This window comes from Artemia sp. Qi Xiang Cuo, chromosome 1 (assembly GCF_049724085.1).
Source record: "Artemia sp. Qi Xiang Cuo chromosome 1, ASM4972408v1, whole genome shotgun sequence".
NCBI lineage: Eukaryota > Metazoa > Arthropoda > Branchiopoda > Anostraca > Artemiidae > Artemia > Artemia sp. Qi Xiang Cuo.
Genome location: NC_142794.1, coordinates 85420523 through 85444364, shown reverse-complemented (window position 1 = coordinate 85444364; position 23842 = coordinate 85420523). Strand labels below are relative to the sequence as shown.

General features: G+C 36.9%; 1 protein-coding gene across 1 annotated transcript in view; it reads left to right on the top strand.

Moving 5' to 3' along the window:
• The first annotated feature begins 254 nt into the window (after positions 1-254).
• The window catches only part of tipE (temperature-induced paralytic E), a 48386-nt gene continuing 24798 nt past the window's right edge, over positions 255-23842 (top strand). The window contains exon 1 of the mRNA XM_089096579.1: positions 255-1504. Within this exon, the coding sequence (XP_088952705.1) occupies positions 471-1504 (1034 nt within the window). The 5' untranslated portion in view covers positions 255-470. The remainder of the gene's footprint in view (positions 1505-23842) is intronic.

Below are 23842 nucleotides of genomic sequence, written 5' to 3'. Positions count from 1 at the left end.
TTTGTCCGCCTATATTTGCAGTCTATCCACCATCTTATTTGATTCCAATTAAAAACTAGAAGATAAAAGTTTTACCCTTTTTTTGTAGCCGAATTTCTCAAACTCATAGGCTTGTATGTCACACTCCTAATTATTTTCTAAACAAGGATTTCTTGCATATTCTTTTCTCTCTGATTTGGACTCTAGGTCATACTGTTACATTTCTGCTAATAATGTTGCTATCTATCCAGTTCTATTTGTTTTTAAATAGTGTCGGCATAGCTACTGATTTTTACCTGTCAGGAATGAGAATGAAACACTGTATTTTACGATTAGGGAAAAGAAATTTTTCCTCAATAGTGCAGTACCAAAATACATTCTGCATTGCGGAAAGCACCTAGTGGTAAATGCTACGCAGTCGAGTAAAGTAATGACTTATGAAGCCGTTATTTGCCTAGCAAGAACATAAGTATGTAATTCAGTATAGTGTCATGGAAGCAGGAGTGAAGCAAGAATCCCTTAGGGAGCAGGCTTTGTTTTGGACGACGGCTTCATTTGTTCTCTTAGCTACCTTTAGCTTGTTTGCGTTTTTGTTTCTAGTGCCATTTTTCATAGAACCTGCAATGACAACTCTTGCGTTGGAGTTTGACCCAATTGGTACTACCTGTTATACAATAGCTTCCGTGCGAAAAAGGGGACAGTCGAACTGCACATGGTCATCGTGCAGAGAAGGATGCACTAAAGAAGTGTTTGACTGTTGGCAAATCAAAGTGCAATATGTTGGGCCTTGGATACCTGAACTTGATGATGTTGAAGATGAATATATTGATGAGGATTTGATAGTGACGGTAACTACAACTCGGACTCCTGAGGTGAAGCGAGATAGGGCCGTAATTATTCCCTCGCTCGAAAACCTTCATAATGAACTAGTTGCTAAAAATAAAGAATTGGAAGAAGTTCAAGTCGACGAAGAAATAGACGAAACAGAATTTGTACTTTCAAAAGTCAAAGAATACTTTGGTGAAATAGGACAAAATTTTGTCCTTCGAACTGCTAGACTCTACCCTAACGTAAAGGGTTGTGGCTACCCGCCTGAATTACAGTGTGAATCATTTGTTGACTCGCATGCACCTCTTGGAACTAACTTCACTTGTTACTACTCACTTGTTGAACCTTATAAGGTTATCACTGAATTGAATTTGGAAAAAGTTTACAATAATTTAGTCTATTGCCTTACAGTTCCCATAGTTTCTTTTGTGATATCCGTTCTATATTTAGTATATGCCTATTTTTTTGTTTATAATGAAGATCAAAATCCTCAAGTTGTTATTACTGCCGCAGAAGGCGAGGAAAGTGAAGAGGACATTTCGATGATGACAGTAGAGGGTAAAGAAATACTCATGTCCTTGAACAGGGATGGAATTATTAGTCTAAAGCCAGTTACTGAAGATGTGTCGGATTTAGTCATGGTGAATAATGCCAGAAATCAAGTACATTTATCCAACTCATTGAAAAGCTCATCCGGGTATGTCTACATTTTGTATGTTTATCAAATTGCTTTATAATATGCATGGCTCTGGTGCATGCTTTCACTCCAAGCAACAGAATAGTAAAGTCTAGGATCTAAGAAACGTTTCGATTCCCTTGCTTGTGCCCCTTATCGAAAGCTTCCAGAAATTAATAAATATATAACCTTCAATTGTTCCTCCAAAAACATTAAGAGACGTCTTGCTGCGTAGTTCGGTCATTCTGCAGTAGCCTGAGAAACTTAGCTAAACTGAATATGTGTTTTTATTCGGCTGAGAGTCGCTATTAGCCACATAGTCTGTCATATGAGAATTGTAGGAAACTATGTAAAAATTGTTAGATGTTGGGAGATTATTTTTCCTTTCATCCTTTTATATTTGTTCATGTTTCATTTTTTTATATCTATATTTGTGTTATTGTTTCTCTTTTATAAAAACATTTTCATGATTTTCTGTTGTGTCAAAATAAAGATTTTGTAAGAACTTGGTGAAACAGTTATGTTTTGAAAAAGATATTTAAAATTGAATGTCAAGATTAAATAAAAACATTACTGCATTAATAATAAAAGAAGATGAAGTAAAAAAAACTGAAATAACAAAATACTGAGAATATTTAGTGAAAAATACAATTTAAAAACTGTTTGTTCTTTTTCTAGCTTATCAGTTCTTGCCAAAGACCCGTTCAGGTTTTTAAAAGGGAAATTTATTTATCTTTCTAGAAATTGTGTTTTCTTGTCAATGTAGGTTTGCTTTTCCGCATCAGCCAACCCGATTTATTTTTAAATAACCCCGACACGTAAAAATACGTTAAAAAATAAACCAATGACAATTAGGCGCACTTTTGAACACGAATTAGGCGACAGTATTTTTAGCCCTTATAACCGTGTTTTCTAACGGTCAGCTTCCTCTAGCCGCCCAAAATCAAAACAGATTCCCTAAGAAAAACAAAATTTGGCTTAAATGCACCATAATGACCTACTATCCCGATTGGTGACGCTTGCGTAATTCCTTAATTTCTAGTCTTAGATTTATATTTCTACGAAACCCAAATTTTCCTATCAACCAAGCCCCTAAAAAATAACTATTTAAAATAACATCTCATCTAGAACTGCTAAAACACAATACCAATTGTGTTCTTGTGTTTTATAAAGTAAGTTTCCCCTTGGGAATAGTCCCAGTGTGTAAGAACCTACAGTATGATCCTTAGTACCACAGTAAATAATTTTCGAAAAAGAATCGGTTACGCCCTAATTTTTTAGTTTGACTGGACAATTTAAAAATAAAAGTATGTCCAACAAAAAAATGTCTTTAGGCACATTTCTTCTAATAGGCCTATATACTTAATAATAGAGAAATGGACTATCTAAGAAGTAGCCATTTTGGCTTACCACTTTTTAATTTATGTTAAAAAAAAGAGTCGTTTCAAACAGAGATTTTTCGAAGTCTTAGCTTAAGAATATCTTTTTTTGTCTTTTCTAGTCCACTATTCCAAGGTCATTCCAAGGTACGAAGAGCACTAGTAATAGCACTTAGGCAATTTAAATTAGCAAAATTAAAAATTATTCTCTAATATTCATTAAAAGTTGTCACCTCAAAGCTATGCTGGAAATAAGGTTTCAGCTACTAAAATATTCTGCTTACGTTGAAAAATCAGACATAAGTACTAAAAAAGGCTCGGATAAGCTGTAGCCGAAGACAAAAGTCACGTATTTGGGTACAGAGATGTACCAATTGTGTGATATATCTGCCCATTTGTATCAAATTGGTGCATAGAGTTTCTTATATCCTAGCTCATCGTTAATTTAATAAAAACTGAAAAATTTACCATTTCGTAGGAATTCGGTAGCCTTCATAATACGTACGTAATTGTTCTGCTAAGTTGTTAAGTAACGTTGCGTAAAGCATAGCCTTTCGCACGTGAATAAGTCCTTTTACGCTATGATAATGTAAGAATCCTTGACAACATCATACTCATCGTTTAAAGTCATCACAGTCATCACAAGTTAGCTACTTAACAGCTTAGAATCTGGACTTGAGGTAGAGATTCATCGGATGAAGCGTAAAAGGCCTTCTAGCTAAAACTTGTTAATTTGTTTCCAAAATTTATTAATTGCTCATTCATAAATTCCATTCTGTTTTTTACTGTGTTGACTTTTCCATACCATAACAAACTTACGTACGTGGAACTGGAACTGAACGTACGTGGAACTGTACGGTCGTACGTAAAAAATTCTATGTGGAACTGGGTTCTACTTGGCATTGCCTATGTTACGGAGAAAATTAATCCATGTTCTATAAGATTACATAACATAACGTAAATTGTTGAAGCTGTAGGCAGCTAGGTTGAAAGGCTCTTCAGTGTAATGCTCATGCAATGCTCTTCATGAAAGGCTCATAACGTAAATTGTTGAAGCTGTAGGCAGCTAGGTTGTTACGGAGAAAATTAATCCATGTTCTATAAGATTACATAACATAACGTAAATTGTTGAAGCTGTAGGCAGCTAGGTTGAAAGGCTCTTCAGTGTAATGTGAAAACAGAATCATGTGGGTTAGTATTAGCTTTTTGCAATTTGGCAATTGTAGTCCACCCTGGAAGGATCTTTAAGGCTATATTATAGTAGAACAAAAGATCTAAAGCCGAACTGGCCAGTCATGACCCAACAAAGAAATGCATCTGAAAATGGAAAACGGGGCTATGGCCAAGAAAAGGAAAATTATATTATTTTTTTTTTTCACTAAAGAAAAATAAAAATTAACAGACGCGGCTAAGTGTTGCCCGTACACTTGACGAATCCTTTTACTGGCCACAGACCTGTTTGTCATTTTCAGATTTATTTCTTTGTTTTGTATAGTAGAACTTTTCAGGGTTCAGCTACGAAGACCATAATGCCATTTCCATTATCATTAAGAATACAAAACAGGGGAAAGGGGGATTTTTATCTGGAAACTGCGTGGAAATCAGAAACTATTCACTGGAGGTTTCAGACCTATTACGCATGCCCGTTATCAGCCAAAAAAAAATGGCAATAAGAAATAGCAGCCATTTTACTGGTATCTAGCATTCACGTTGACGAAGAAGAAAGGAACTAGGCCCATGACTATTTGCCCCCCCCCCCTTATGTTTAAAAGTTTCTGTTTCGGCTAATTTGGTGATCAATTCTTCGTGTGTATCCAAGGGGATGGAAGGTCGCGATTGGAGTCGTACAAAGTGGCCTTTATATCTAGCTGCTCCAGCCCTTCTGTTTATAGTGAAGTATTGTGTAACCATTTATGTTTCTATGCGTTTTCAGTAAGTGCTCGAACCCAGCTAAGCATGTGTTACTATGGAACTGTGTAAAAAAGGCTGAAGAGGTTGTGGTTCCTAGTGAAATGGCTTATTGCCGTACTCGTAAACTATATGGAATATTGGCCCCGGGCTAAAGAAAGCTAAATATCAACCAAGATTGTGGATTCCAATCTAGAATGCCTGTGGGTGGCCGTCTCGTGGCAGCGTTTTTGACACAAAACTGAAAATAAAAGTTGCTTTCAGGTATTGAATACGATCGGTTCAAGCGAAAAACTTTGTGAAACAGTTCTGTCTTTAAAAATCTAATAAGAACTGAATGTCAAGATGGAAAACGTGTGCACAATCTGTCCTTTTCAAAAAATTTTCAGTGTATAGCTCCTTCGGCATTTGAGGAGTCGCATAAAATTCGAAAACAATATTCTATCATAACAGATAAAAATTACTCTGATTTCTAACTTGCATCTTCTATCTGTTCTCTTTTTCAACCAAAAGTTATACTGTAACTGTTTATTTCTTATCATCATTCAAAAAAGGGTCTCAAAATTTAAGATGACCCCTCCCCCCTTGCTTCATCAAAGAAATAAGAAGTCCCAGTTCATGCATTATGGACATTCGAATAATCTTATAACCGCCGAAGAGTATAATTTCCTTCAATTGAATATTTTCCTACTAGTCCTTACCGGTTAACATTAAAATACTTGTTTTCCACGTGGTCTCAGAGACAGATCGATTCTAGATTCAAAGTAGGAAAGCTGAGGGATTTTTTTTTGTCCTAAGGGAAAGTAAATACCGAGTCGGCTCAGTAAATAAAGCAAATGTATTCAAGGGATTGATCTTTTGATGGAAGATGCAAGGATATAAGAGGTTTTTTTTTTCAGCTCAAAAACGAGTTAGGAGCAGTTTTACCAAGCATTGCTTCAGGACGGCAGTTTCTTCAAAAAGCCTTAACTGAAACGGCAATCCCCCGTCCGTTTCATGAAATTTATATTTACGAATAGAACGACTAGCATAAATATTGGATATATTTGATAAAGTCTCAACGAAAATATATATTCTGAAATTAGCCACCTTCCACCAAGTAATCTCCTCAGGCATGTGACCATAAACTCGTACTAAATAACCCATATGTTAAAGGGGGGGGGGGTGCAATTTGAAATAAAAGCTTAAATTCTCATAACTTCCCCTAAAACTGACAGCTTTCATATTCAGAAAATCCTTTTTTGTTTTTCTCCTTCGAAAAATCAACAGCACATAACTCATAAAATTAACCCCATCTAGAATGTCTCCTATCTCCGTTCTAAACCTGTAGTCAGGCAACGAAAACCTGTTTTTCAATATATATATATATATATATATATATATATATATATATATATATATATATATATATATATATATATATATATATATATATATATATATATATATATATATATAAATAAATATATGTATATATATATACATATATATATATATATATATATATATATATATATATATATATATATATATATATATATATATATATATATATATATATATATGTGTGTGTGTGTGTGTGTGTGTGTGTGCGTGTCTGTGTGTTGTATATATAGCAAAGAAGGATTTAAACCTTCTGTAATGGACATGTATGGTCATTTCTACCCATTTCTAGGATTATAGAAAACTAGACATTTACTGAAAACACAAAACAATATAGAAGTTTTGTTACAGTAAACGTAAACCATATAAGGACGCTAATAACAGTACAAAAATAATGCATTTTAGGATTGTTGTTCAATTTGTTTTTCGTTTAATTTGACATCACTTCTACACAATGAGCTGAATCCAGTGATTGACTGTCGTTTTTGGATCTGAAAAGAACACTTCATTGTTATTTTGTAGAGAAGTTTGAAGTGAACCAATCTGGAGAGTATTAGGACTACAAAATCGCTTTAGAATTTGTATCATAACTTAAAATTTCATAACTGATAATTTTAATTGTATACTGAAAGTTACTGATATTACAGCTCCTTGTAAGAGAATGTAAAGCGTTATAGAATCGTTTGTTGTTTTGAGGCTATGTACTCACTTTTGGCTTCTAAATCAATATTCTTGTTTTAAATACTTGGCATTTTTGTTTTCTGTAAAGCGCTAGTTTTCTATAATCCTACAAACATAAGGTAATATTACCAGTTGGTTTATTTGCACTAGTTTTATCAATATATGCTAGATAGGCTGCGAAGTAATAATTTTTTTTCGTTTTATGTTTCAACTTCGCTCTTTACTTCCTTCAGTACATCTTCGTTTTTACATTAATCTTTGCCCATTTCTAGTAAAAAAAAAAAAATAGAAGGCACAATACCATGATTGAAAAAAAAAAAACAGCAACACCCAATACCGATACGCTCAACACCGATAGGTGCGATAGCAATACGCCCGATACCTACTTCGCTCTTTACTTCCATCAGAAAAAACTTGTTTTTGTTAAATTAATTCTTTCTAAATGACCACAAATTTGTTTTCCCAGATCCCACCTCAAAATTGATCAAACTTTGGAAAGCTATGATCGGAAAAAAACACCCGGTACTGATATGCCCGATCCGGATACCTGCAATACCAATGCGCCCATACCGATACGCGTGACATCAATACGCCCGATGCCGATACAGCCTACAGCCCTTTTCCCAGGGGCTATGAAGGGTCATATCATCACTAAAACAGTAGTATCCCTGTAGGCACTTCTACTACAACATGGATAGTAAATTAATATGGGGTTTTAAATGCATCCCTATCCCTTTTCCCATAGGGTTTCAAGCGCATGCCCTCCCCGGATTTTAGTCACATGCCCTCCCTTTTCCCATAGGATTCCTGTGACACAGATAGGAAAATAGCATAGGATTCCTGTAACACAGATAGGCAAATAGCATAGGATTTCAAGCACAACCCTGCTTCTAGCTGGCACGCTTCCCATGACACCCCCAGGTGTTCCAATATTTCCCTTAGCATCCGCCATTTGTCTTGATTCGTGGCCATTTTTGGCATATTGTTCTTCTGGAAGACGTTCCTCCCTTGAAAAATAGAATCCCCCCATATAGGAGTCTAGACTTCTATTTTGGAAGATTCTCGGGATTCCAGGTGTCCTAATTTTGTTTCAGTATTAAAAAAGTTCAGTGTGTCAATATCAAAGATATTGTAATGGATGTTTGTACATTATTGAATATTGCAAGTGTTAGCGAAATGGAACCTAGAGTGCCTAAAATAGCAGTAGAAATTACAAGGGGTTGCCGCGTAACCCTAGAATAGGACAAGATGTATGCAGGATATGTTATATATCATTAAGCAAATTCAAGTCAGACGAACAATTATGTTTTCCGGCTAAAGTGAATATAGTGCATATACAGATACTACAAGATGGATTAAATGCGTTACCAGAATATAGTGAAGATAACAGTCTATAAAAATAGTTTGTTACTAGCGAGATATTTTTAGTCTGTATATGCTAGTGAGAATGTTAAAATGGACAGATTTGAGAACCAGAAAATCTCACGTAATCTAGTTAAATTGGAAAAGTGGTTAATTTTACAGGATGAGTTTCTAGAATTATCTCTTCAACGGAAAATACTTTCTCAAGAAATGTTTAACGATATAATGGGAACTGATTTGCCATCTTTGGACTATTGCTTGAAACTTCGTCGTCGTGGCCCAACTGCTTTTACTCAATTTATAGTTATATTAATTGAGACAAAACAAAATGATATTGTGATTTTGCTTTTAACCACTACTTAGGCGGCCATTTTGTAAGACAACGTGTCTAAACATGTTTTGTGACTTCACTCCTCCTAGAAAGCATTTTATTAATTGCGAGTCAGTTTCTTTTTGGAAGTGAGACAGTCAACATCGAAATGTTTTACACGTGTCTATTTTGCTTGTATACTTCGGGCAGTTGGTCATCCTGTGAGAATTGTAGTTTTAATGATGACTATAAGGAAAAGTGTTGATTATTCAATCCATGTAAATTGCATAAAGTATATGCTATGCAAATTAGACTTGTAATTCTTGTCATGAAGAGATGTGTGACTCATACTAGAGGTTTCCTATGCTCCAAGTGTCACTATGTCACTATATTCATATCTTGAGTACCGGACAAACCCAACAAGATGATACAATGCGTTTTCACAAACATTTCTTCGGTTATACCATTTTAAACAACTGCGAATCTCGATTTAGGGATTGCATTGTAAATTCATATAAGGTTCCTGCAGGATTTATCAAAGGATAAATTGTAGAGTGGAATTCAATTTACTTTACATACAAGAGATGAAAGTCCAAACATTTCAAATTATTGCGGGGAATTTGACCATGATCCAAAGGTGCTAGCATTGTATACAAAACCCAATGCAAGTTTTGAAGGAATTTTACTATTGATAGATAATGAATCAGTATACTTACGCTTTGCCGTAACAATATGACATTGATTCGTGATTGTATGAGGCACGAGCAATTTTATATTATTTCCAGTGGCTCTTAATTTTTCAATTGCCGAGGCATCAGAACTCATAACTTTCTGTTTTCGTACATGAAGTATTGCCGACATGAGAGACTGTTCCTTCGGGTGCAGTGCCAAGTACTGCACAGTACCAAGTACAAATTTGACAGTGCGAGTTGTAGCTTTATATCAATAGAGATGAGTTGACTGAAGGATGAGATTCTTTATGTGGTATATGTAACATTTTCTAGGAAAATAAATTCCTTTTCGATGTTTTTACTCTCTTCTTTGATGCTTTACGCTTCCGGGCTGAGTTAAGACTGATGAGTGATGAGGTCTTTCGCGCTCTTTTTAAACCTTTTCCGCTTTTGATTTCAATCCCTCGCCAAGGGATCGCACGCTGGACCTGAGATTTTGTGAAACACTCTCTTGAATATCCTTCCCAGAGCCCCAATCATATAGTGTAGAGGACGCAAAATCCACGGCAACCGGTGCAATATATTTTTTTAGCCATGGGTAGTGTAGAATGAAGTAACGTAGCCAACCAATTGCTGAGACCGTAGCCGGACATTGACGAGCTACCTCTTTAATAATCCATTCTATGGCCCAACTGGCGTGGTCCATGAGTAGCAAGATAGCAATCAATATCAGGACAAACAAAACAAGTTCTATTAGCCATCTCACTGAATGGGTTGAAAGTGACATGTAATTACAGCCAAACCTTTTGTTATTGCTAAAGGATCACCCAATTCACTCCTTAATGTTAACTGACAGAGCTCTAAATACGAAGTTTTGACTTGAATGTATTGAAGATGCTTTACATTGTAGTGATGATTATGTTCACTAGAGGTTTTCCGTTCAAGAACACGAAGGAGGAGAACATTGGCATTACCTACTCCTGATCTCTCTACAAAGGATGCATGAAGAAATATGCGGGTGTCCATAGAGAAGGTGGTTGGATATTCTGCGAAAATGAGATGATCCATGCCACTAGCGCTTCCAACACTTTTACCATTGATTACGATGTGTTTAAAACCACTAACATTTCTTAGATTATCGTTGAGAATAACATTTTCGTTGTCAATGGGTTAACTAATGTAGATCTTGCCTTCTTCCATTGAATAGTTGAATTGAAAGGCACCATTTTACGATTGGAAATTCTTCTCTTGATAGCATCCCACAAATCATTCACGCTCCCACGTTCCTTGTATGATAATGTGACAAAGGGATATTCATATGAATTGATCTTTTCAATTATATGTCAATCGTTAACGACTGGCCAATCATGTGGTCTTAATTTTTACATCATATGTACGATCCTTTCTTATGATATCATATGTGTTTTTGAGAATACAATGGACAAGAGCAACTTCATACCTTCCCTCAAATTTAATGGAAGGGGAGAGTGTTTTCCAAAAATCGCTCGTTTTATTTCAATTGTCATAGAGAGGTTCGGAAACATTGGCCATGAAAGTCACATAAAAATCATAGGACATTATGAATGTCCTCAGCGGATATCCAGGAATCAAAATCAGAGTTGTATCCTAGCCGGCGAACAAGCAACTGTCACTTAGCCTTGTGAGTTCGAGTCATTAATACCTTTTCAATTTGATAGACTTCATTATTGCGAAGTTTTTGCAGTTCATATTCCTAAAAACCGCCAAGAATCTCGTCATCTTTCATATCATGAAAACGATACGTTATAGGTTTAGTGGCTAAGACTTTTGACCCTTTAAAAAAGTTCAGTCGACTAAGAGTAATTCCCGTTTTCAAAAATATTTTTCGTTCGATTGCTTCGAACACCATCACCAACAATAAATTTTTCTTCTCCACCTTTTCATTAGAATATTGTTTAAGTAAAAGTGTATTATCACTACGTTGACCTTCAATAGGGCTAACATTGGACAAGGATCGATGAGGACAATGATTATAAATCAACATGATTTTATCTAAATCTTAAATAAATTCAGCAGTATTTTTCAATGTATAATTTCTTGAAATTAAAAGCCGAATAGTTCGTATCAAATTTTCAGCTCATGTCGCCTTTATAGGACTTTGACTATGATAGAGTACTGTATTACATTTCAATAAAACCCTTTTTACATTTGGATTAACAAATTCACTTCCCTTATCTGTTTGAATTTTTCTATATGAATCTTGTTCAAGGATGGATTCAAGGGCTTTAGCAATTTCATCAACTCTCTTTGACTGCATTGAACTGCATATGCATAGCGACTAAAAACACTTATTGCAAGGTCACTTGTTGGGTCTATTATGGCGCCTTGGAAACGTGTCTAGAGTCAAAAGATCTACTTGTAATATATGCAGGTGGTAAAAGGCTTTAGTTTTTTTATAGTCACGACCTCTAGTCCTATGATTTCGATGAAGAGTGTAACTGGGTTCCCTTTGTAAAGCCAGCTTGCTTCTTTTCAATTTCCGGTAACTTTAGAAAATGTAGCTGAGGGGGCTTAAACTTCCTGGTTCTCCAATATTTTCATAAACTCGTTTCAAAATTTGATACATTTTGAAGGTAATCACGGTTTGAAGCGTCCGCTGCCCTTTGCATACTAAATGAGGTGGAAAGACGCATTCTTTTAATACACTTACCAGGGCCACTTGGTGTGCTGTCCATTGGAATACCTCGTGATATTTTTTTTTCAAATTCTCTTAATCGTTTTAAAACATATTTATTCCCAATACGACTTTTGGGAAAATTTGACTACTTTAAAAATTTATATAAATGACTATCAAAGGAGTCGAGTCTTTTGCGATTTGCAATCAAATCCGATAACCTATCAATTAAATTGTAAGTCTTGCCCTGGATTATAACTTCATTCTTTTTCTCGTCAATTTGTTCATTTTCAGTGAGTAAAGTCAATAATCTTTTACTTTGCTCACGATAGGATGGGGGGAACATGCCTACAATACTTGTTAATAAAACTTCTTCTTTTTTGGCTTTTTTAAAGTTTCAAAACTTTCTGTACTTTCAGAAGCTTGATCAATCACATTTATTTTTAGCGGTTTTTCACGATAAGGGTTATGCTTTTTGACACTTCGAAGGGCATTTTGAACAACAGTTACAGATTTTATTTCGTGATGGGACCGCACCGTCAATAATTGTAATATCTCCTACTGACATTCTTCAATAGACTCAGCTAAATCGTCAATTACCAACCACAATTTCGGCACAATACTAGTAAACACGTCAAGGCCTTGTATGAAATTTATCTCTGGTGAAATAGCTTTTATTTTGTCATAGGATTCTTGCCAAGCACTATAGCAATAAAATAATAAAATAATTGTTTTGCCCGACATTGCCGGTCTGCAAAGAAAGAATCTGAATGTTTTTTTAAATTGATAAATAGTCCTTGAATACTCCGCAAAATGCAACTAACCAAACCTAACCTCAATCATTTGAATTAATACTTCAAAAATAGAATGCATGGTTTCTTCAATTCAAAAATTATATATATATATATATATATATATATATATATATATATATATATATATATATATATATATATATATATATACATATAAATATATATATATATACATATATATATATATATATATATATATATATATATATATATATATATATATATATATATATGTAAAAGGATCCGTGATTGAATAATTTCCTTGTTTCTGATATCTATGTATAACGGAGTAAATGAATCACTTGCTGAGAGGTGATCTGAGTTCAAGACAAGCTGGCGAAAGTGTCGTTTAATTGTTTTTACCGTTTCTTGTCATATTTACACTAGTTGATATGATTATCTACTGTATATTTTTAATTCACTGATGATTATTTGTTTGTTTTTTTAACAATTGTGGCTTGATGCAATGATGTTCATATCGCTTATGTTTGTTCAGTATTTAGCAGTCTAAAAAAGAAATATGTCGCGTATCTGCAGAGCAGTGTATAATTGAATTTTTCTCACTCGTTTTTTTAATTTGTTTGTAAGAGCTGATTTAGATCTTAGCCCCAGCGATCGTCACTAAAAACCACATGTACAACTGCTAAGCTTATGTGTATTTCTTTTTTTTGCTTATTGCTCCGTCTTTTCCTTTTTGTATGACGGGTTTTCCAATAAATAATATATATATATATATATATATATATATATATATATATATATATATATATATATATATATATATATATATATATATATATATATATATATATATATATATATATATATATGTAAAATAAATAAAAACTTTAAAATTACCGCTTTGCTCAACGAAAAAATAATATAAACAAATCTATAAATATAAATGACTAGATATATAAAAAACAGGCAGTGCTGAGCTGGAGACGGAAAATCGGCCCTCCCCTTCCCACTGAAAAACCCCTCATCCCCCAACTATAGGGCTTTCTCCAGACCGAGTTTTGGCCTTTAATCTACGCATTCAACTCGATCTGAAGTCAGGTAATGACCGTCTGGTAGTACCCTCACACCGTCCGTGCATACATAGACTTTGTCCGATATTGTTGACATAGCATTTTTCTCGACTCGAACTGCATAGTTTGTATATTTTAAAGAGCGAATGGCCATGAAACTCGCTCATGTAACTAAATTATTTTCTATATAGTTCCTATAAACACCCGAGGGGAAGTTTTTCTTTACATAGTGTAACGGCACCCCCTTGCAGACTTTTTTGGTAACAACATTGTGTGTTTCCAGACACTTCAACATCGGACCGGGAAACACCGTGGGATACCAAGTCGCTTCCGGTCTCGGATTTTAATTTTAATTGATTTCGGGCCCGGCGCTTCACTAGCTCTGGGTATCTGGACTCTCGTGATATTTTTATATCACGAGATTTTTATATCACGCAGTTGGTGTAATCCTTCTGGCAGTTTATGTACTCTCCATTTTCTAAATCATCTAATAAATTATCTGTTTGAATTTCCAACAATAATGAAGCGGTTTCCCCTAGTACACTTGAACTTGTCCCTCCCCCAGCCATAGCAGCTTACACACGTTGTAATAAAACTCAAAAATGAGTTCCTTTGAAATTTCTAATATGGCACTGCCAGCGGCAATGTTTTTAATTTATACTACATTTCCTTTTTCCTATACAAAAGAACCATATTGGAGTATATGGTCGTGAACGGTGATCTTGGAGTCTATGATTGAGTTTCTTTGAAATTTCCAAAATGGCACTGCCAGTGGCAATGTTTCTATTTAAAACAATGTTTCTTTTTTATGTAATAGGACCATATTGGTATCCATGATTGTGAATGACGTGAAGTTCAGATTAGCAATAATTCGGGCACATTCTTTTGGGTCGGTTACACCGTCACAACGACCCTTATTGCGCAAACTCTCGCAAAACTCACCAAAGGCCGAATTCAAAATGAGCTTAAAGATCTCCTTTTCGACCTTTGTTTTCGCTTCAGACCGTTTCTTGACAAAAGAGTCAACAAACGTCTTCATGTATGATTTCTGATCGAATTGGAGGGCTCTATGAATTTTTGACATTGAAACCTTTGGCCAGCATCCACCGCAAAAGAACGTGGTTTACAATGATATTCCGTTTCGGTCCAAAGTCGGCAATGAGCTTTTGTTTTGTAGGTGTCCAGTGCATACCCATATTCTCTACCAAAGATAAATTATAGGGACTTGTCTATTTATGCACGGGAAAAAAATTCCTTTACCGAATCATGACGTTCCAGAGTTATTTCTCAATCAATTTCGAAAAACTATCCTTGTGGTCTATTTTCGTCAACACTGTGAATATTGGGGAAATCTGGGGCAGAAGGATTGTCAAGACATTGGTAATTCCCACACGACAAATAGAAGTGAGGCATTTCCGACGGAAAAGAGGAATTCATATCCAAGGAAACGGCATTCGACTTTTCACCGGTACGTTCGACTTTCCAGTCGGGTCGGTTTCAAGGATATTATCCCCGTTGAAAACATACCCTCCCCTCATGGATCTCTACAAATAAGTGCTGATCCATGTCGTTGATCAGACCTATTTCTGCTCCACTAGTTTTTAGGATTAAATCCATCACCAGTTGAAAAGTTGAAAAATAATGCCCTATATCCAACCCAAATTCTTCGTAAATTTTACCTGTATTTTACATACAATATTCAACAACGTCAATACATCACTTGCCAGGTACATTTTACAATAATCCCACTCATTTTTACGTCCTCTCTTAGCCCAAACCCTCTTGGCACATTCATAGTCGGTAGAGGTGCTTGGTGATCGCGAAGTCAATCATAAAACTCTGCTATGAGCGGTAATATTTCCCCACTTAGCTTCGAGGCGGAGCTGTAGTACTCGTACCGGTATATGCCCTTACACGTTAATAAATTACACAGTTCTTCATCTGGAAAGTGCTGTTTGAGGAAAGGAAACTATTAAAATCGTCACTTTTTTGTACTTGAATAACTTGCCTTAGGGGTCTGGGGAAGCAACTAGAGAAGTCTAAAATACGAACTCCTTTCAAGTATGTATTACCATTATCAATTGTTTTCCTTTTTAATTCTAAGACTAGCAACTTTTCAGATGTTTTAGGTATGATGTCATATAAAAAAGAACCATCTAGCCATGCTTCATCTACAACTTCATCTTTCTGCAGTTGTGCCAACGCTGGTATTATGAATTTCAAATCATAGTTGGAATCGTGCATGTAAACCGGTAGAAAGTATTGCTGCTTAACATTTACATAACACGATTTATGCGCAACCCCCGATAGTTACTCCCTTTCGTGAAATTTCTTCACAGAAATGTTCATGGTCGTAAACTCTCGCATCCCCTTCAATAATTTTTCTTACAAACCCAACAAATATCTTGATATTTAATAGCCAACTCGTCTTCTGGGGATAAATTCATTGGATAATGCTTGTGGTGCAGCCGTGAAATTGCCTTATTAGCCGTTTTAAAAAGTGCAGCCCTGGCTGTGCCAACGCAATCTTCCCCATCTATTGACGCAACTAAATCTACCAATTTTATGGTATTACTAGAGTCTCTTTGCGCATGTGCAAAAGAGACTGCAATGGCTTCATGTTCTTTGACACTACTCAAATATGATGGATCGTACACATCCATGAGTGCAGTCTTAACGTCTAATGTCACCTTGTTACTTTGCAGAAGCGTGTTCTGAAAACTTTTGAACCGCAAGGTGGCATTGTCTCCTGAAACCGTCTCCACGGACTGGTACCCATGACGCTTGCAGTGATTCAAATGATTTTTTAATTTCAATTCGCTTCGAAATCTAGACAAAAATATTGGACAGTAATAGCAGGTACCCCTTCCCGCTTTTTACCCTCGCTTATAAGCCGACTAATGCGGGGAGTCGGTTAGGAACGTCTAATTGAATCAGGAGCTTTGGCAAGTTCGTAAAGAAGCCATACCCAGTGCTTCACAGACTCAATAAACGGAGCCCTATCGGAATATATTGCCCCTTTTTTATTACTAATTTCTCCTTCTTCATATTCTTCATCAAACTGCAACACTGTAACCCCAATCTTTAAATGCTTGTTTCCCCTCTCAAAAATGTCAATCCCCTAAGTGTTACAGGATAAAGCCCCTTTAAAAATTTTAAAATCTACTTTAGGAAATTCTGCTCCCTCTCCGCCAAACCGTCCAAATGCGTCTTACTAGCATCATTGAAGTGAGGTTTATGTCCCGCAACAAGGACTGAATATTTGAAATACTCCATGCCCATATCTAAACGAAGGTGTTGTACACCCTTAGTATCCCTCAAATTTGTATTATATTTTTTAAAGTTACCCTTCTCCGCCCCGCCTCTTAAAACAAATTCTTTTATTAAATTTTGTAATATTTACCTCTAATTTTTCGATAAATAAAACAAACATCCCATTCCCATTTTCATTGTAACTCCACCTTATTAAAAATTTCCCCCACCCAATCAGAAAAAACACGCTCAAAATTTTCAAGTCCGGATGAAGCGTTTACATCTTTTTTTGCAGATGATACTCGTGCAGAATACCCTTACTTGCATTTAAAGAAAAGCATTTTAAGCGTAATGGATGCTTTAATGTTGTCCCTACCCCTCGCTTCCCGAACATGGTTTTCAAGAAGCGCCCAAATCTTCCGGACATACAAGGTGACTTGCTCAATAGGTTCTGTATAGATGCCACCATTTGTGAGGGAGTAGGATTGGTCCCCGAACTCACCTCTTTAAACATGAATATCGCGCAAACGGCATTCTATAAATACAATTCAGGCAATACTGGAGGTGAACTGGCACCACTTTGATCCCCACATCACTGAGGGGTGGGCACCCTTAGCACCCTCTCGATCTGAATAGATGGCACTTGATCTCAAACATGGTCCAAAAAGTCACTGCTGAGGTCGAGATCCCTCACGATGGCATTATAGTCAATGTCTGGGGACTCTATACTAATTGGCCTCACTCCCTCAATCAAACCCCCTCGCGTTCACTTCCTGACGAATTGGCGCGAAGTTGCGATTTTGGCGATAACATGTTCTCTTGAGACGGTGTGCTAACCTAGAAGAATAATAAGAGCATATTAGATAACTGGGATACATTGTCCTATGAAAAAAAGTGAATAGTTAAGAATGAGTATAGACGGGTACCATGAGCCCTTGTAGTCATAGCCACCATACTACTCACTGGAATGCTTCATCATTGTATTATGAACCATAGAAGGGTACCGTGACCCCTTGGTACTGTAGACCCCCTACTACTGACCATATATGTAAAAGGATCTATTGGGCCACGCTACTGGTATACATGTAACAAACCCTCACTAGCAGTTAAAAATGTTAAAATTCACCGAGGGGGGTGCGTCTGGCCATTTGGTGAGAAAGTCCTCAGCCCATGTCTGAATTTCGTCACTGGCATTCTCCGTTGGTGCAGCTTCTAGGAGATTAGTAAGGAGATGATCAATGTTGAAATTGGTCGGAAAAAGAATATCCCTTTTAGCTACGAAGGGCAGATGGAACTATCAGTCGGGACTGCCTTCAGAACTAGTTAGGTCAGATTCTCCCCTCCCCCTGCAAAAATTCCTTTTGAAGTGTAATGGCATATATCCCAAAAACTATTGATAAAAACTACCGAGTATACCTTTAAAGAATTTAGATGTCCTAAGAGTGGTTTCTTCGACAAATAAAAAAAATGCCTTTTATTAGACTGAAAATTCAATCAAAGCTTGAAAAGGCGAAATGAAAGAGTAAAAAAAAAACTTAAGTAGTAAACTAGAAAAAATAGTGAAAAATAGCATTATTAGACTCCCTGTGGTAAACTATAGTATTTCTCGGGATTGATGGGGGTTTTTAATACCAAAGGGGCTGGTATGTAACCTGAAGATTCAATGTTCTAACGAATAAGAATGGTTAATCACACCAAAATATAGTGAAAAATAGCATTATTAGGACTAAAAAGAGCAAGTTTGAGATGGTTCCTGTACTAAACTTTGAATGCCCCTTCATAGCCCTGAAAAAGTGAATGCTCTCCACTATTATAGTAGACTAAGAAAACCAAATTATTAAGTCGAGAAAATTTAGTTAAAAAAAGTCTTTATTAGGTTCCCTCTAATAGATTAAGAACTTAGGTTGATAATGAAAAGAATGCATTATTCCTAGAACAAGAATACACATTAGCTAGAAAAAAGCAGTAAGTTTTTTATCGTACCAATAAATAATCTTTATGAAAGAATAGTTTGGCTTGAATTTAAATCATCATCGGCTTGTGCAGCTGAGGCAGCAGCGTCACGACCTTGTGCAGACGGACCATTGTTGTCAGATGTGGTTGCAGGTGCATGAGCGAGACCTTGCACAGCTCTTGAAGGCCCGAGTATCACATGATATGGAGCAGGGGGCTGGTGTAGCACGCCCCTGGATCCCTCAGGCATCGGTGCTTGCATCGATGAACCAGCAGCCAGATGGGGGACAGGGAGCTGATAGAGCGCAGCGCTGTATTGCTTAGGCATCGCAGCTTGCGATGGGGTTATTTGCCCGTGGCGCTCGATGGGCATCGCACATTTGAGAATACAGGGGTTATTTAAATGGTTATAAAATCCTGACCTTGAAATACCCACCCAGACCATGTACTACCCAATAGACTCGTCTCGACCCCCTAACCCCTTTTCCAAGAAAGCAAGGAGCAGAATTCGCGAGGAAGAAACGAGGCTTAGAAATCAAATGTTTTATTACTCAGGTTGTGAGATATAAAACTAGAATTACTGACCTAATTATAATTGAAAATGGGTCATTCCTCCGTAAGGTTTAGTGCGGCAATTTTGTTGACAGTATTAGTTGGAAGTTTTAGAGCACAATATTTGTTTAGACCACGAGGGACTTATTTAATTGAATATAAATCCCGACCTCAAAATATCCACCTAGTGTCATTCCCCCAAGAAAAGCAAAAAGTAGAATTTACTAGAAATAAAACTAGAATTACTGACCTAAGTTGATTAAAATTAGGTCAGTCCCCGTAAGGTTTATTGCGTCAATGTTGCAGAGAATCGTAACTGGAAAAACCACCCTTGCTGTTCACCGATACTTTCCTTAATTTAGATAGAGGGGTGCGCGATAGATTTGACACTTCATGCATAAACATCTGAGGGGAAAAAAGACTACTTTTCTCGAATAACGTTATTACCAAAAAGAATAATTTCTTTTGAATATATTAATTCTTCACTGATGGAGGATGACGTTTTGGGTTGCTATATGGTAAATAGGGGATAATACAAGCTGAAAATGAGTATATAGACAAGATGATATGGTGGAGGGCGCGATGGGGACTGGAGGAGGGGGTTAGGAAATAATAGAGAAAAGAGACTCACCTTTTGATAAAGAGAATTATCCATTATTTTTCTAATAAAGTTGTATCGTCTTCAATAGATTATATAAGACTGATGTAGAATTTTCTTTCTACCAGCTATTTATAGTGCCCTGGGACACAAAGGCTTTGCATGGGGCTTCTATATTTAGAGGTCCTGCGACAAGGGAAGGAAATTACAGAATAGACCTCTAGAGTCCTATATGGGGGCTTCTAGATTTAGAGGGAGGAACGTTTTCCATAAAAACAATATGCCGCAAATGGCTACGAATCGAGACAAATGGCGGTTGCTAGGGTATATATTGGGACACCTGGGGGTGTCATGGGAAGCCTGCCAGGGCTTGCGTGATGTCACAGGGAATAACTTTAAAATCATCTGCTATTTTTCTATGTAAAGTGCGAGGGTGTCTTGCTAGCTGTGTTCCCTTTAATAGAACACCCGGAACCCTAATTGCACAGGTGCGAGGGGCTCCACTTATTGCTACTGGTGTATTATACCAGCCACACTCTGATTAATCATATAAAAAAATAATGGGACACCTGGAATCTTGGGAATCTTGCCAGCTGCTCGGAATCTTGCCAGGGGTGTCGAGACGTCGCAGAGCTATCACGGGAATCTGAGCACATTAAGAATGCCATGTTGATTTCCTAGCGATGTTATCGAAAGTATTATGTGCATACTACTCAAAACCATAGTTATTGAACCTTTGAACTTTGGAGAGAGGGGGCTACCTGCCCTCCAATCTTTTTGGTCACTTAAAAAGAGCACTAGCACCTTTAATTTCCATTCGGATGAGCTATTAAACCTCTTTTTATGATGTTCTGGTCACCCTATAGCCCTGCTAGAAAAAAATAAATAAAAAACAGGAGACAGATCAGTGCTACTCATGCAAAAAAGTGATTTTCCTTGTTGTTCAAGGTGGGGGGCTGTAATTACCTGTAAAAGTTTTTCGATCATGCTGATTCCAATGGTACACTTTTTTTTTTTTTTTGATCTGGCTCAATTTTCGAGTGGTTTCAGGCTTTTTTTTATATCACCCTAAATTTCTTTTCGTAATAAACCTGTAATTTTAAAACAAAGCGAAATAATAGTTACGATTCCTAAATCAGTGTCAGTTGGCAATTATTTTTCACTAGGCAGTTTTTTTTCAAAACGTGTTTTTTTACTTCTGGTTACTATGGGCTGTCGTTAGCTCTTTACTAGGTTGCAGCTAATGCTGCAACCATAATAAAGTGAATGTTGGGCAAACAGTATAGGGTCAACCATTGTTTTCTAGACAAAATTTCTTTTATACCTAAAAAAAACTAGCAGATGAACTAGCAAATGAAGTTTTTGGGAATCAGTTCAGAAATACTAAAGATCTTGGGGGGGGGGATTTTTTCTTGAATTTCGCTATGAAAATACAATAAACATATTTTTTTTTGAAATTTGTGAGTGTATGTGCCCCCTCCCCCTACAAAAAAAGCAGCTTCAAAATCGAAATAAGCTATGTATCAGTTGTTGTCGATGGAGTCAATTAGATTTGGTCATATATTGAAATACGGGGGGGGGGGGGGCTCGTAGAGATGGGAGGATGAAAACCGCGGAAAATGGTTTTGATAACAGGTAGCACAAAAAGAGCCAGGACAAGACAAAAATAAACTCTCTGATTGATCAACTGTCAGAAATTATCCATAACTGGATTGGCAACCTGATTCTGAGAACAAGACTTTTCGTATATCCTACATCTTTCGGCTCTTGAAATTGGAGGACAAAGCTTCAGTGTTTTTACTCCTTGGGTTTCTAACAGGTATCCCTTTTTGCGTAAAATAACACTTGGAAACACCATTCTCAAACATTTTACAGCCATACTTCGAAGAATAGCCACAGAATAGACGTAAAATAGTCACACCTCGTTGGCCATAACTTCCGACAATCGTTAAAAGTGAAGACTGGTGATTACGATCTATTCATACTAATCTGTAATGATAAACCTATAAATTATGTTCTTTAATGTAAGATCTTAAGTACCGTCAACCGGGGTGACTTTTACATAGATTTCAACTTTAAGGCCCTCTAGGAGTTACCAGGGTGGCCAAAAAAATCTGAAACTAGTGCCAAAAGTGCGACTTTTGCTACGAGATGGCAGCATGAGACGCTTAATATTACATCTCTTATGCAAGTACTGGATTTTTAACGATAATATTGATTATCACAGTCAGATTTGCTATAACTCGTTTATTGGTATCAAATGCATCAAAAGCGATAAAAACATCAGTTATTGCAAAAATCTTAGAAAAAAAAACAACTAAAAAACAGCCTTCAAAACTGACCAAATTAGTTGCTTCAGTAAAAGAATAACCCTAGGAGATCATAAAACCAGACAGATACACCCTAAAAACCAACTGACTAGAGGTTGTTGAGGTGCCAAGACCTTAGAAGGCTTTGGCAACAGCATTTCTACCTGACTTGTGTAGACACAGCTTATTTCTTCTGTCAGCATAAACTTGTAGCTCGAAGAAGCGCTTTTACATTACGTTTTTCACGCGCTTTAGAAATGTAATTTCCAACTCGATGTCGATTCCAGCGTGTTTTTTTTCATCCTCGCCCGGATGAAATTGTCTGTCAGCTCTGGCTACGTATTGTGATGTGGACCTCTTTCTAGCCAAATTGATCAGAACAAAGGTCCCCCACCGTAGCCTGACCCTGTCTGTCAGGGTCTTCTTCAGGTCCCATGCTGATATTAGAGTCTGAACCAGCGTCGAACTGAGGGACCTCTGGTAAGCTGTCAGAACTGACATCATCTTGAACAAACGAGAATTTTCTCTTCAAAGTCGTCGACATCCTTCGACTTTCGTCAGGAACATTATCATCCGAGTCAGAGCCACCATTGTCTCTGGCACTAGTCGTCTGCTTCCCTTTCTTTTTTCTCTCCTCTTGGCTGTGGCATTTATAACATCTTCTCACAAGAAACTTTTTCCTGGTGTAATTTCCGATCTTCGATACCGACGCAGTGGAGTGATGTCATCTTTCGCATACGCGCAAGCATCTCTATAGCTGCTTGTCAGACAGTTTAAACCCGTCTTTCAGGTCGAACTGTCAGACAGGTAACTGCTTGTCCATAGCCTGACCCTGTCTGTCAGGGTCTTCTGCAGGTTCCATGCTCATATTAGAGTATGAACCACCGTCGAACTGAGGGTCCTTTGGTAAACTGTCAGAACTGACATCATCTTGAACAAGCGAGAATTTTCTCTTCGAAGTCGTCGACATCCTTCGACTTTCGTCAGCAACAGTATCATCCGAGTCAGAGCCACCGTTGTCTCTGGCACTAGTCGTCTGCTTCCCTTTCTTTTTTCTCTTCTCTTGGCTGTGGCATTTATAACGTCTTCACACAAGAAACTTTTTCCTGGTGTAGTTTCCAATCTTCGACACCGATGGTGTGGAGCGATGTCATCTTTTGCATAGCGCATACGTGCAAGCATCTCTGTAACTGCTTGTCCGACAGTTTCGACCTGTCTGTCAGGTCGAACTGTCAGACAGGTAACTGCTTGTCCGTAGCCTGACCCTGTCTGTCAGGGTCTTCTGCAGGTCCCATGCTGATGAGTCTGAACCATCGTCGAACTGAGGGTCCTCTGGTAAACTGTCAGAAATGACATCATCTTGAACAGCCTGAGAATTTTCTCTTCAAATTTATCGACATCCTTCGACTTTCGTCAGGAACAGTATCATCCGAGTCAGAGCCACCGTTGTCTCTGGCATTAATCGTCCGCTTCCCTTTCTTTTTTTCCCTCCTCTTGGCTGT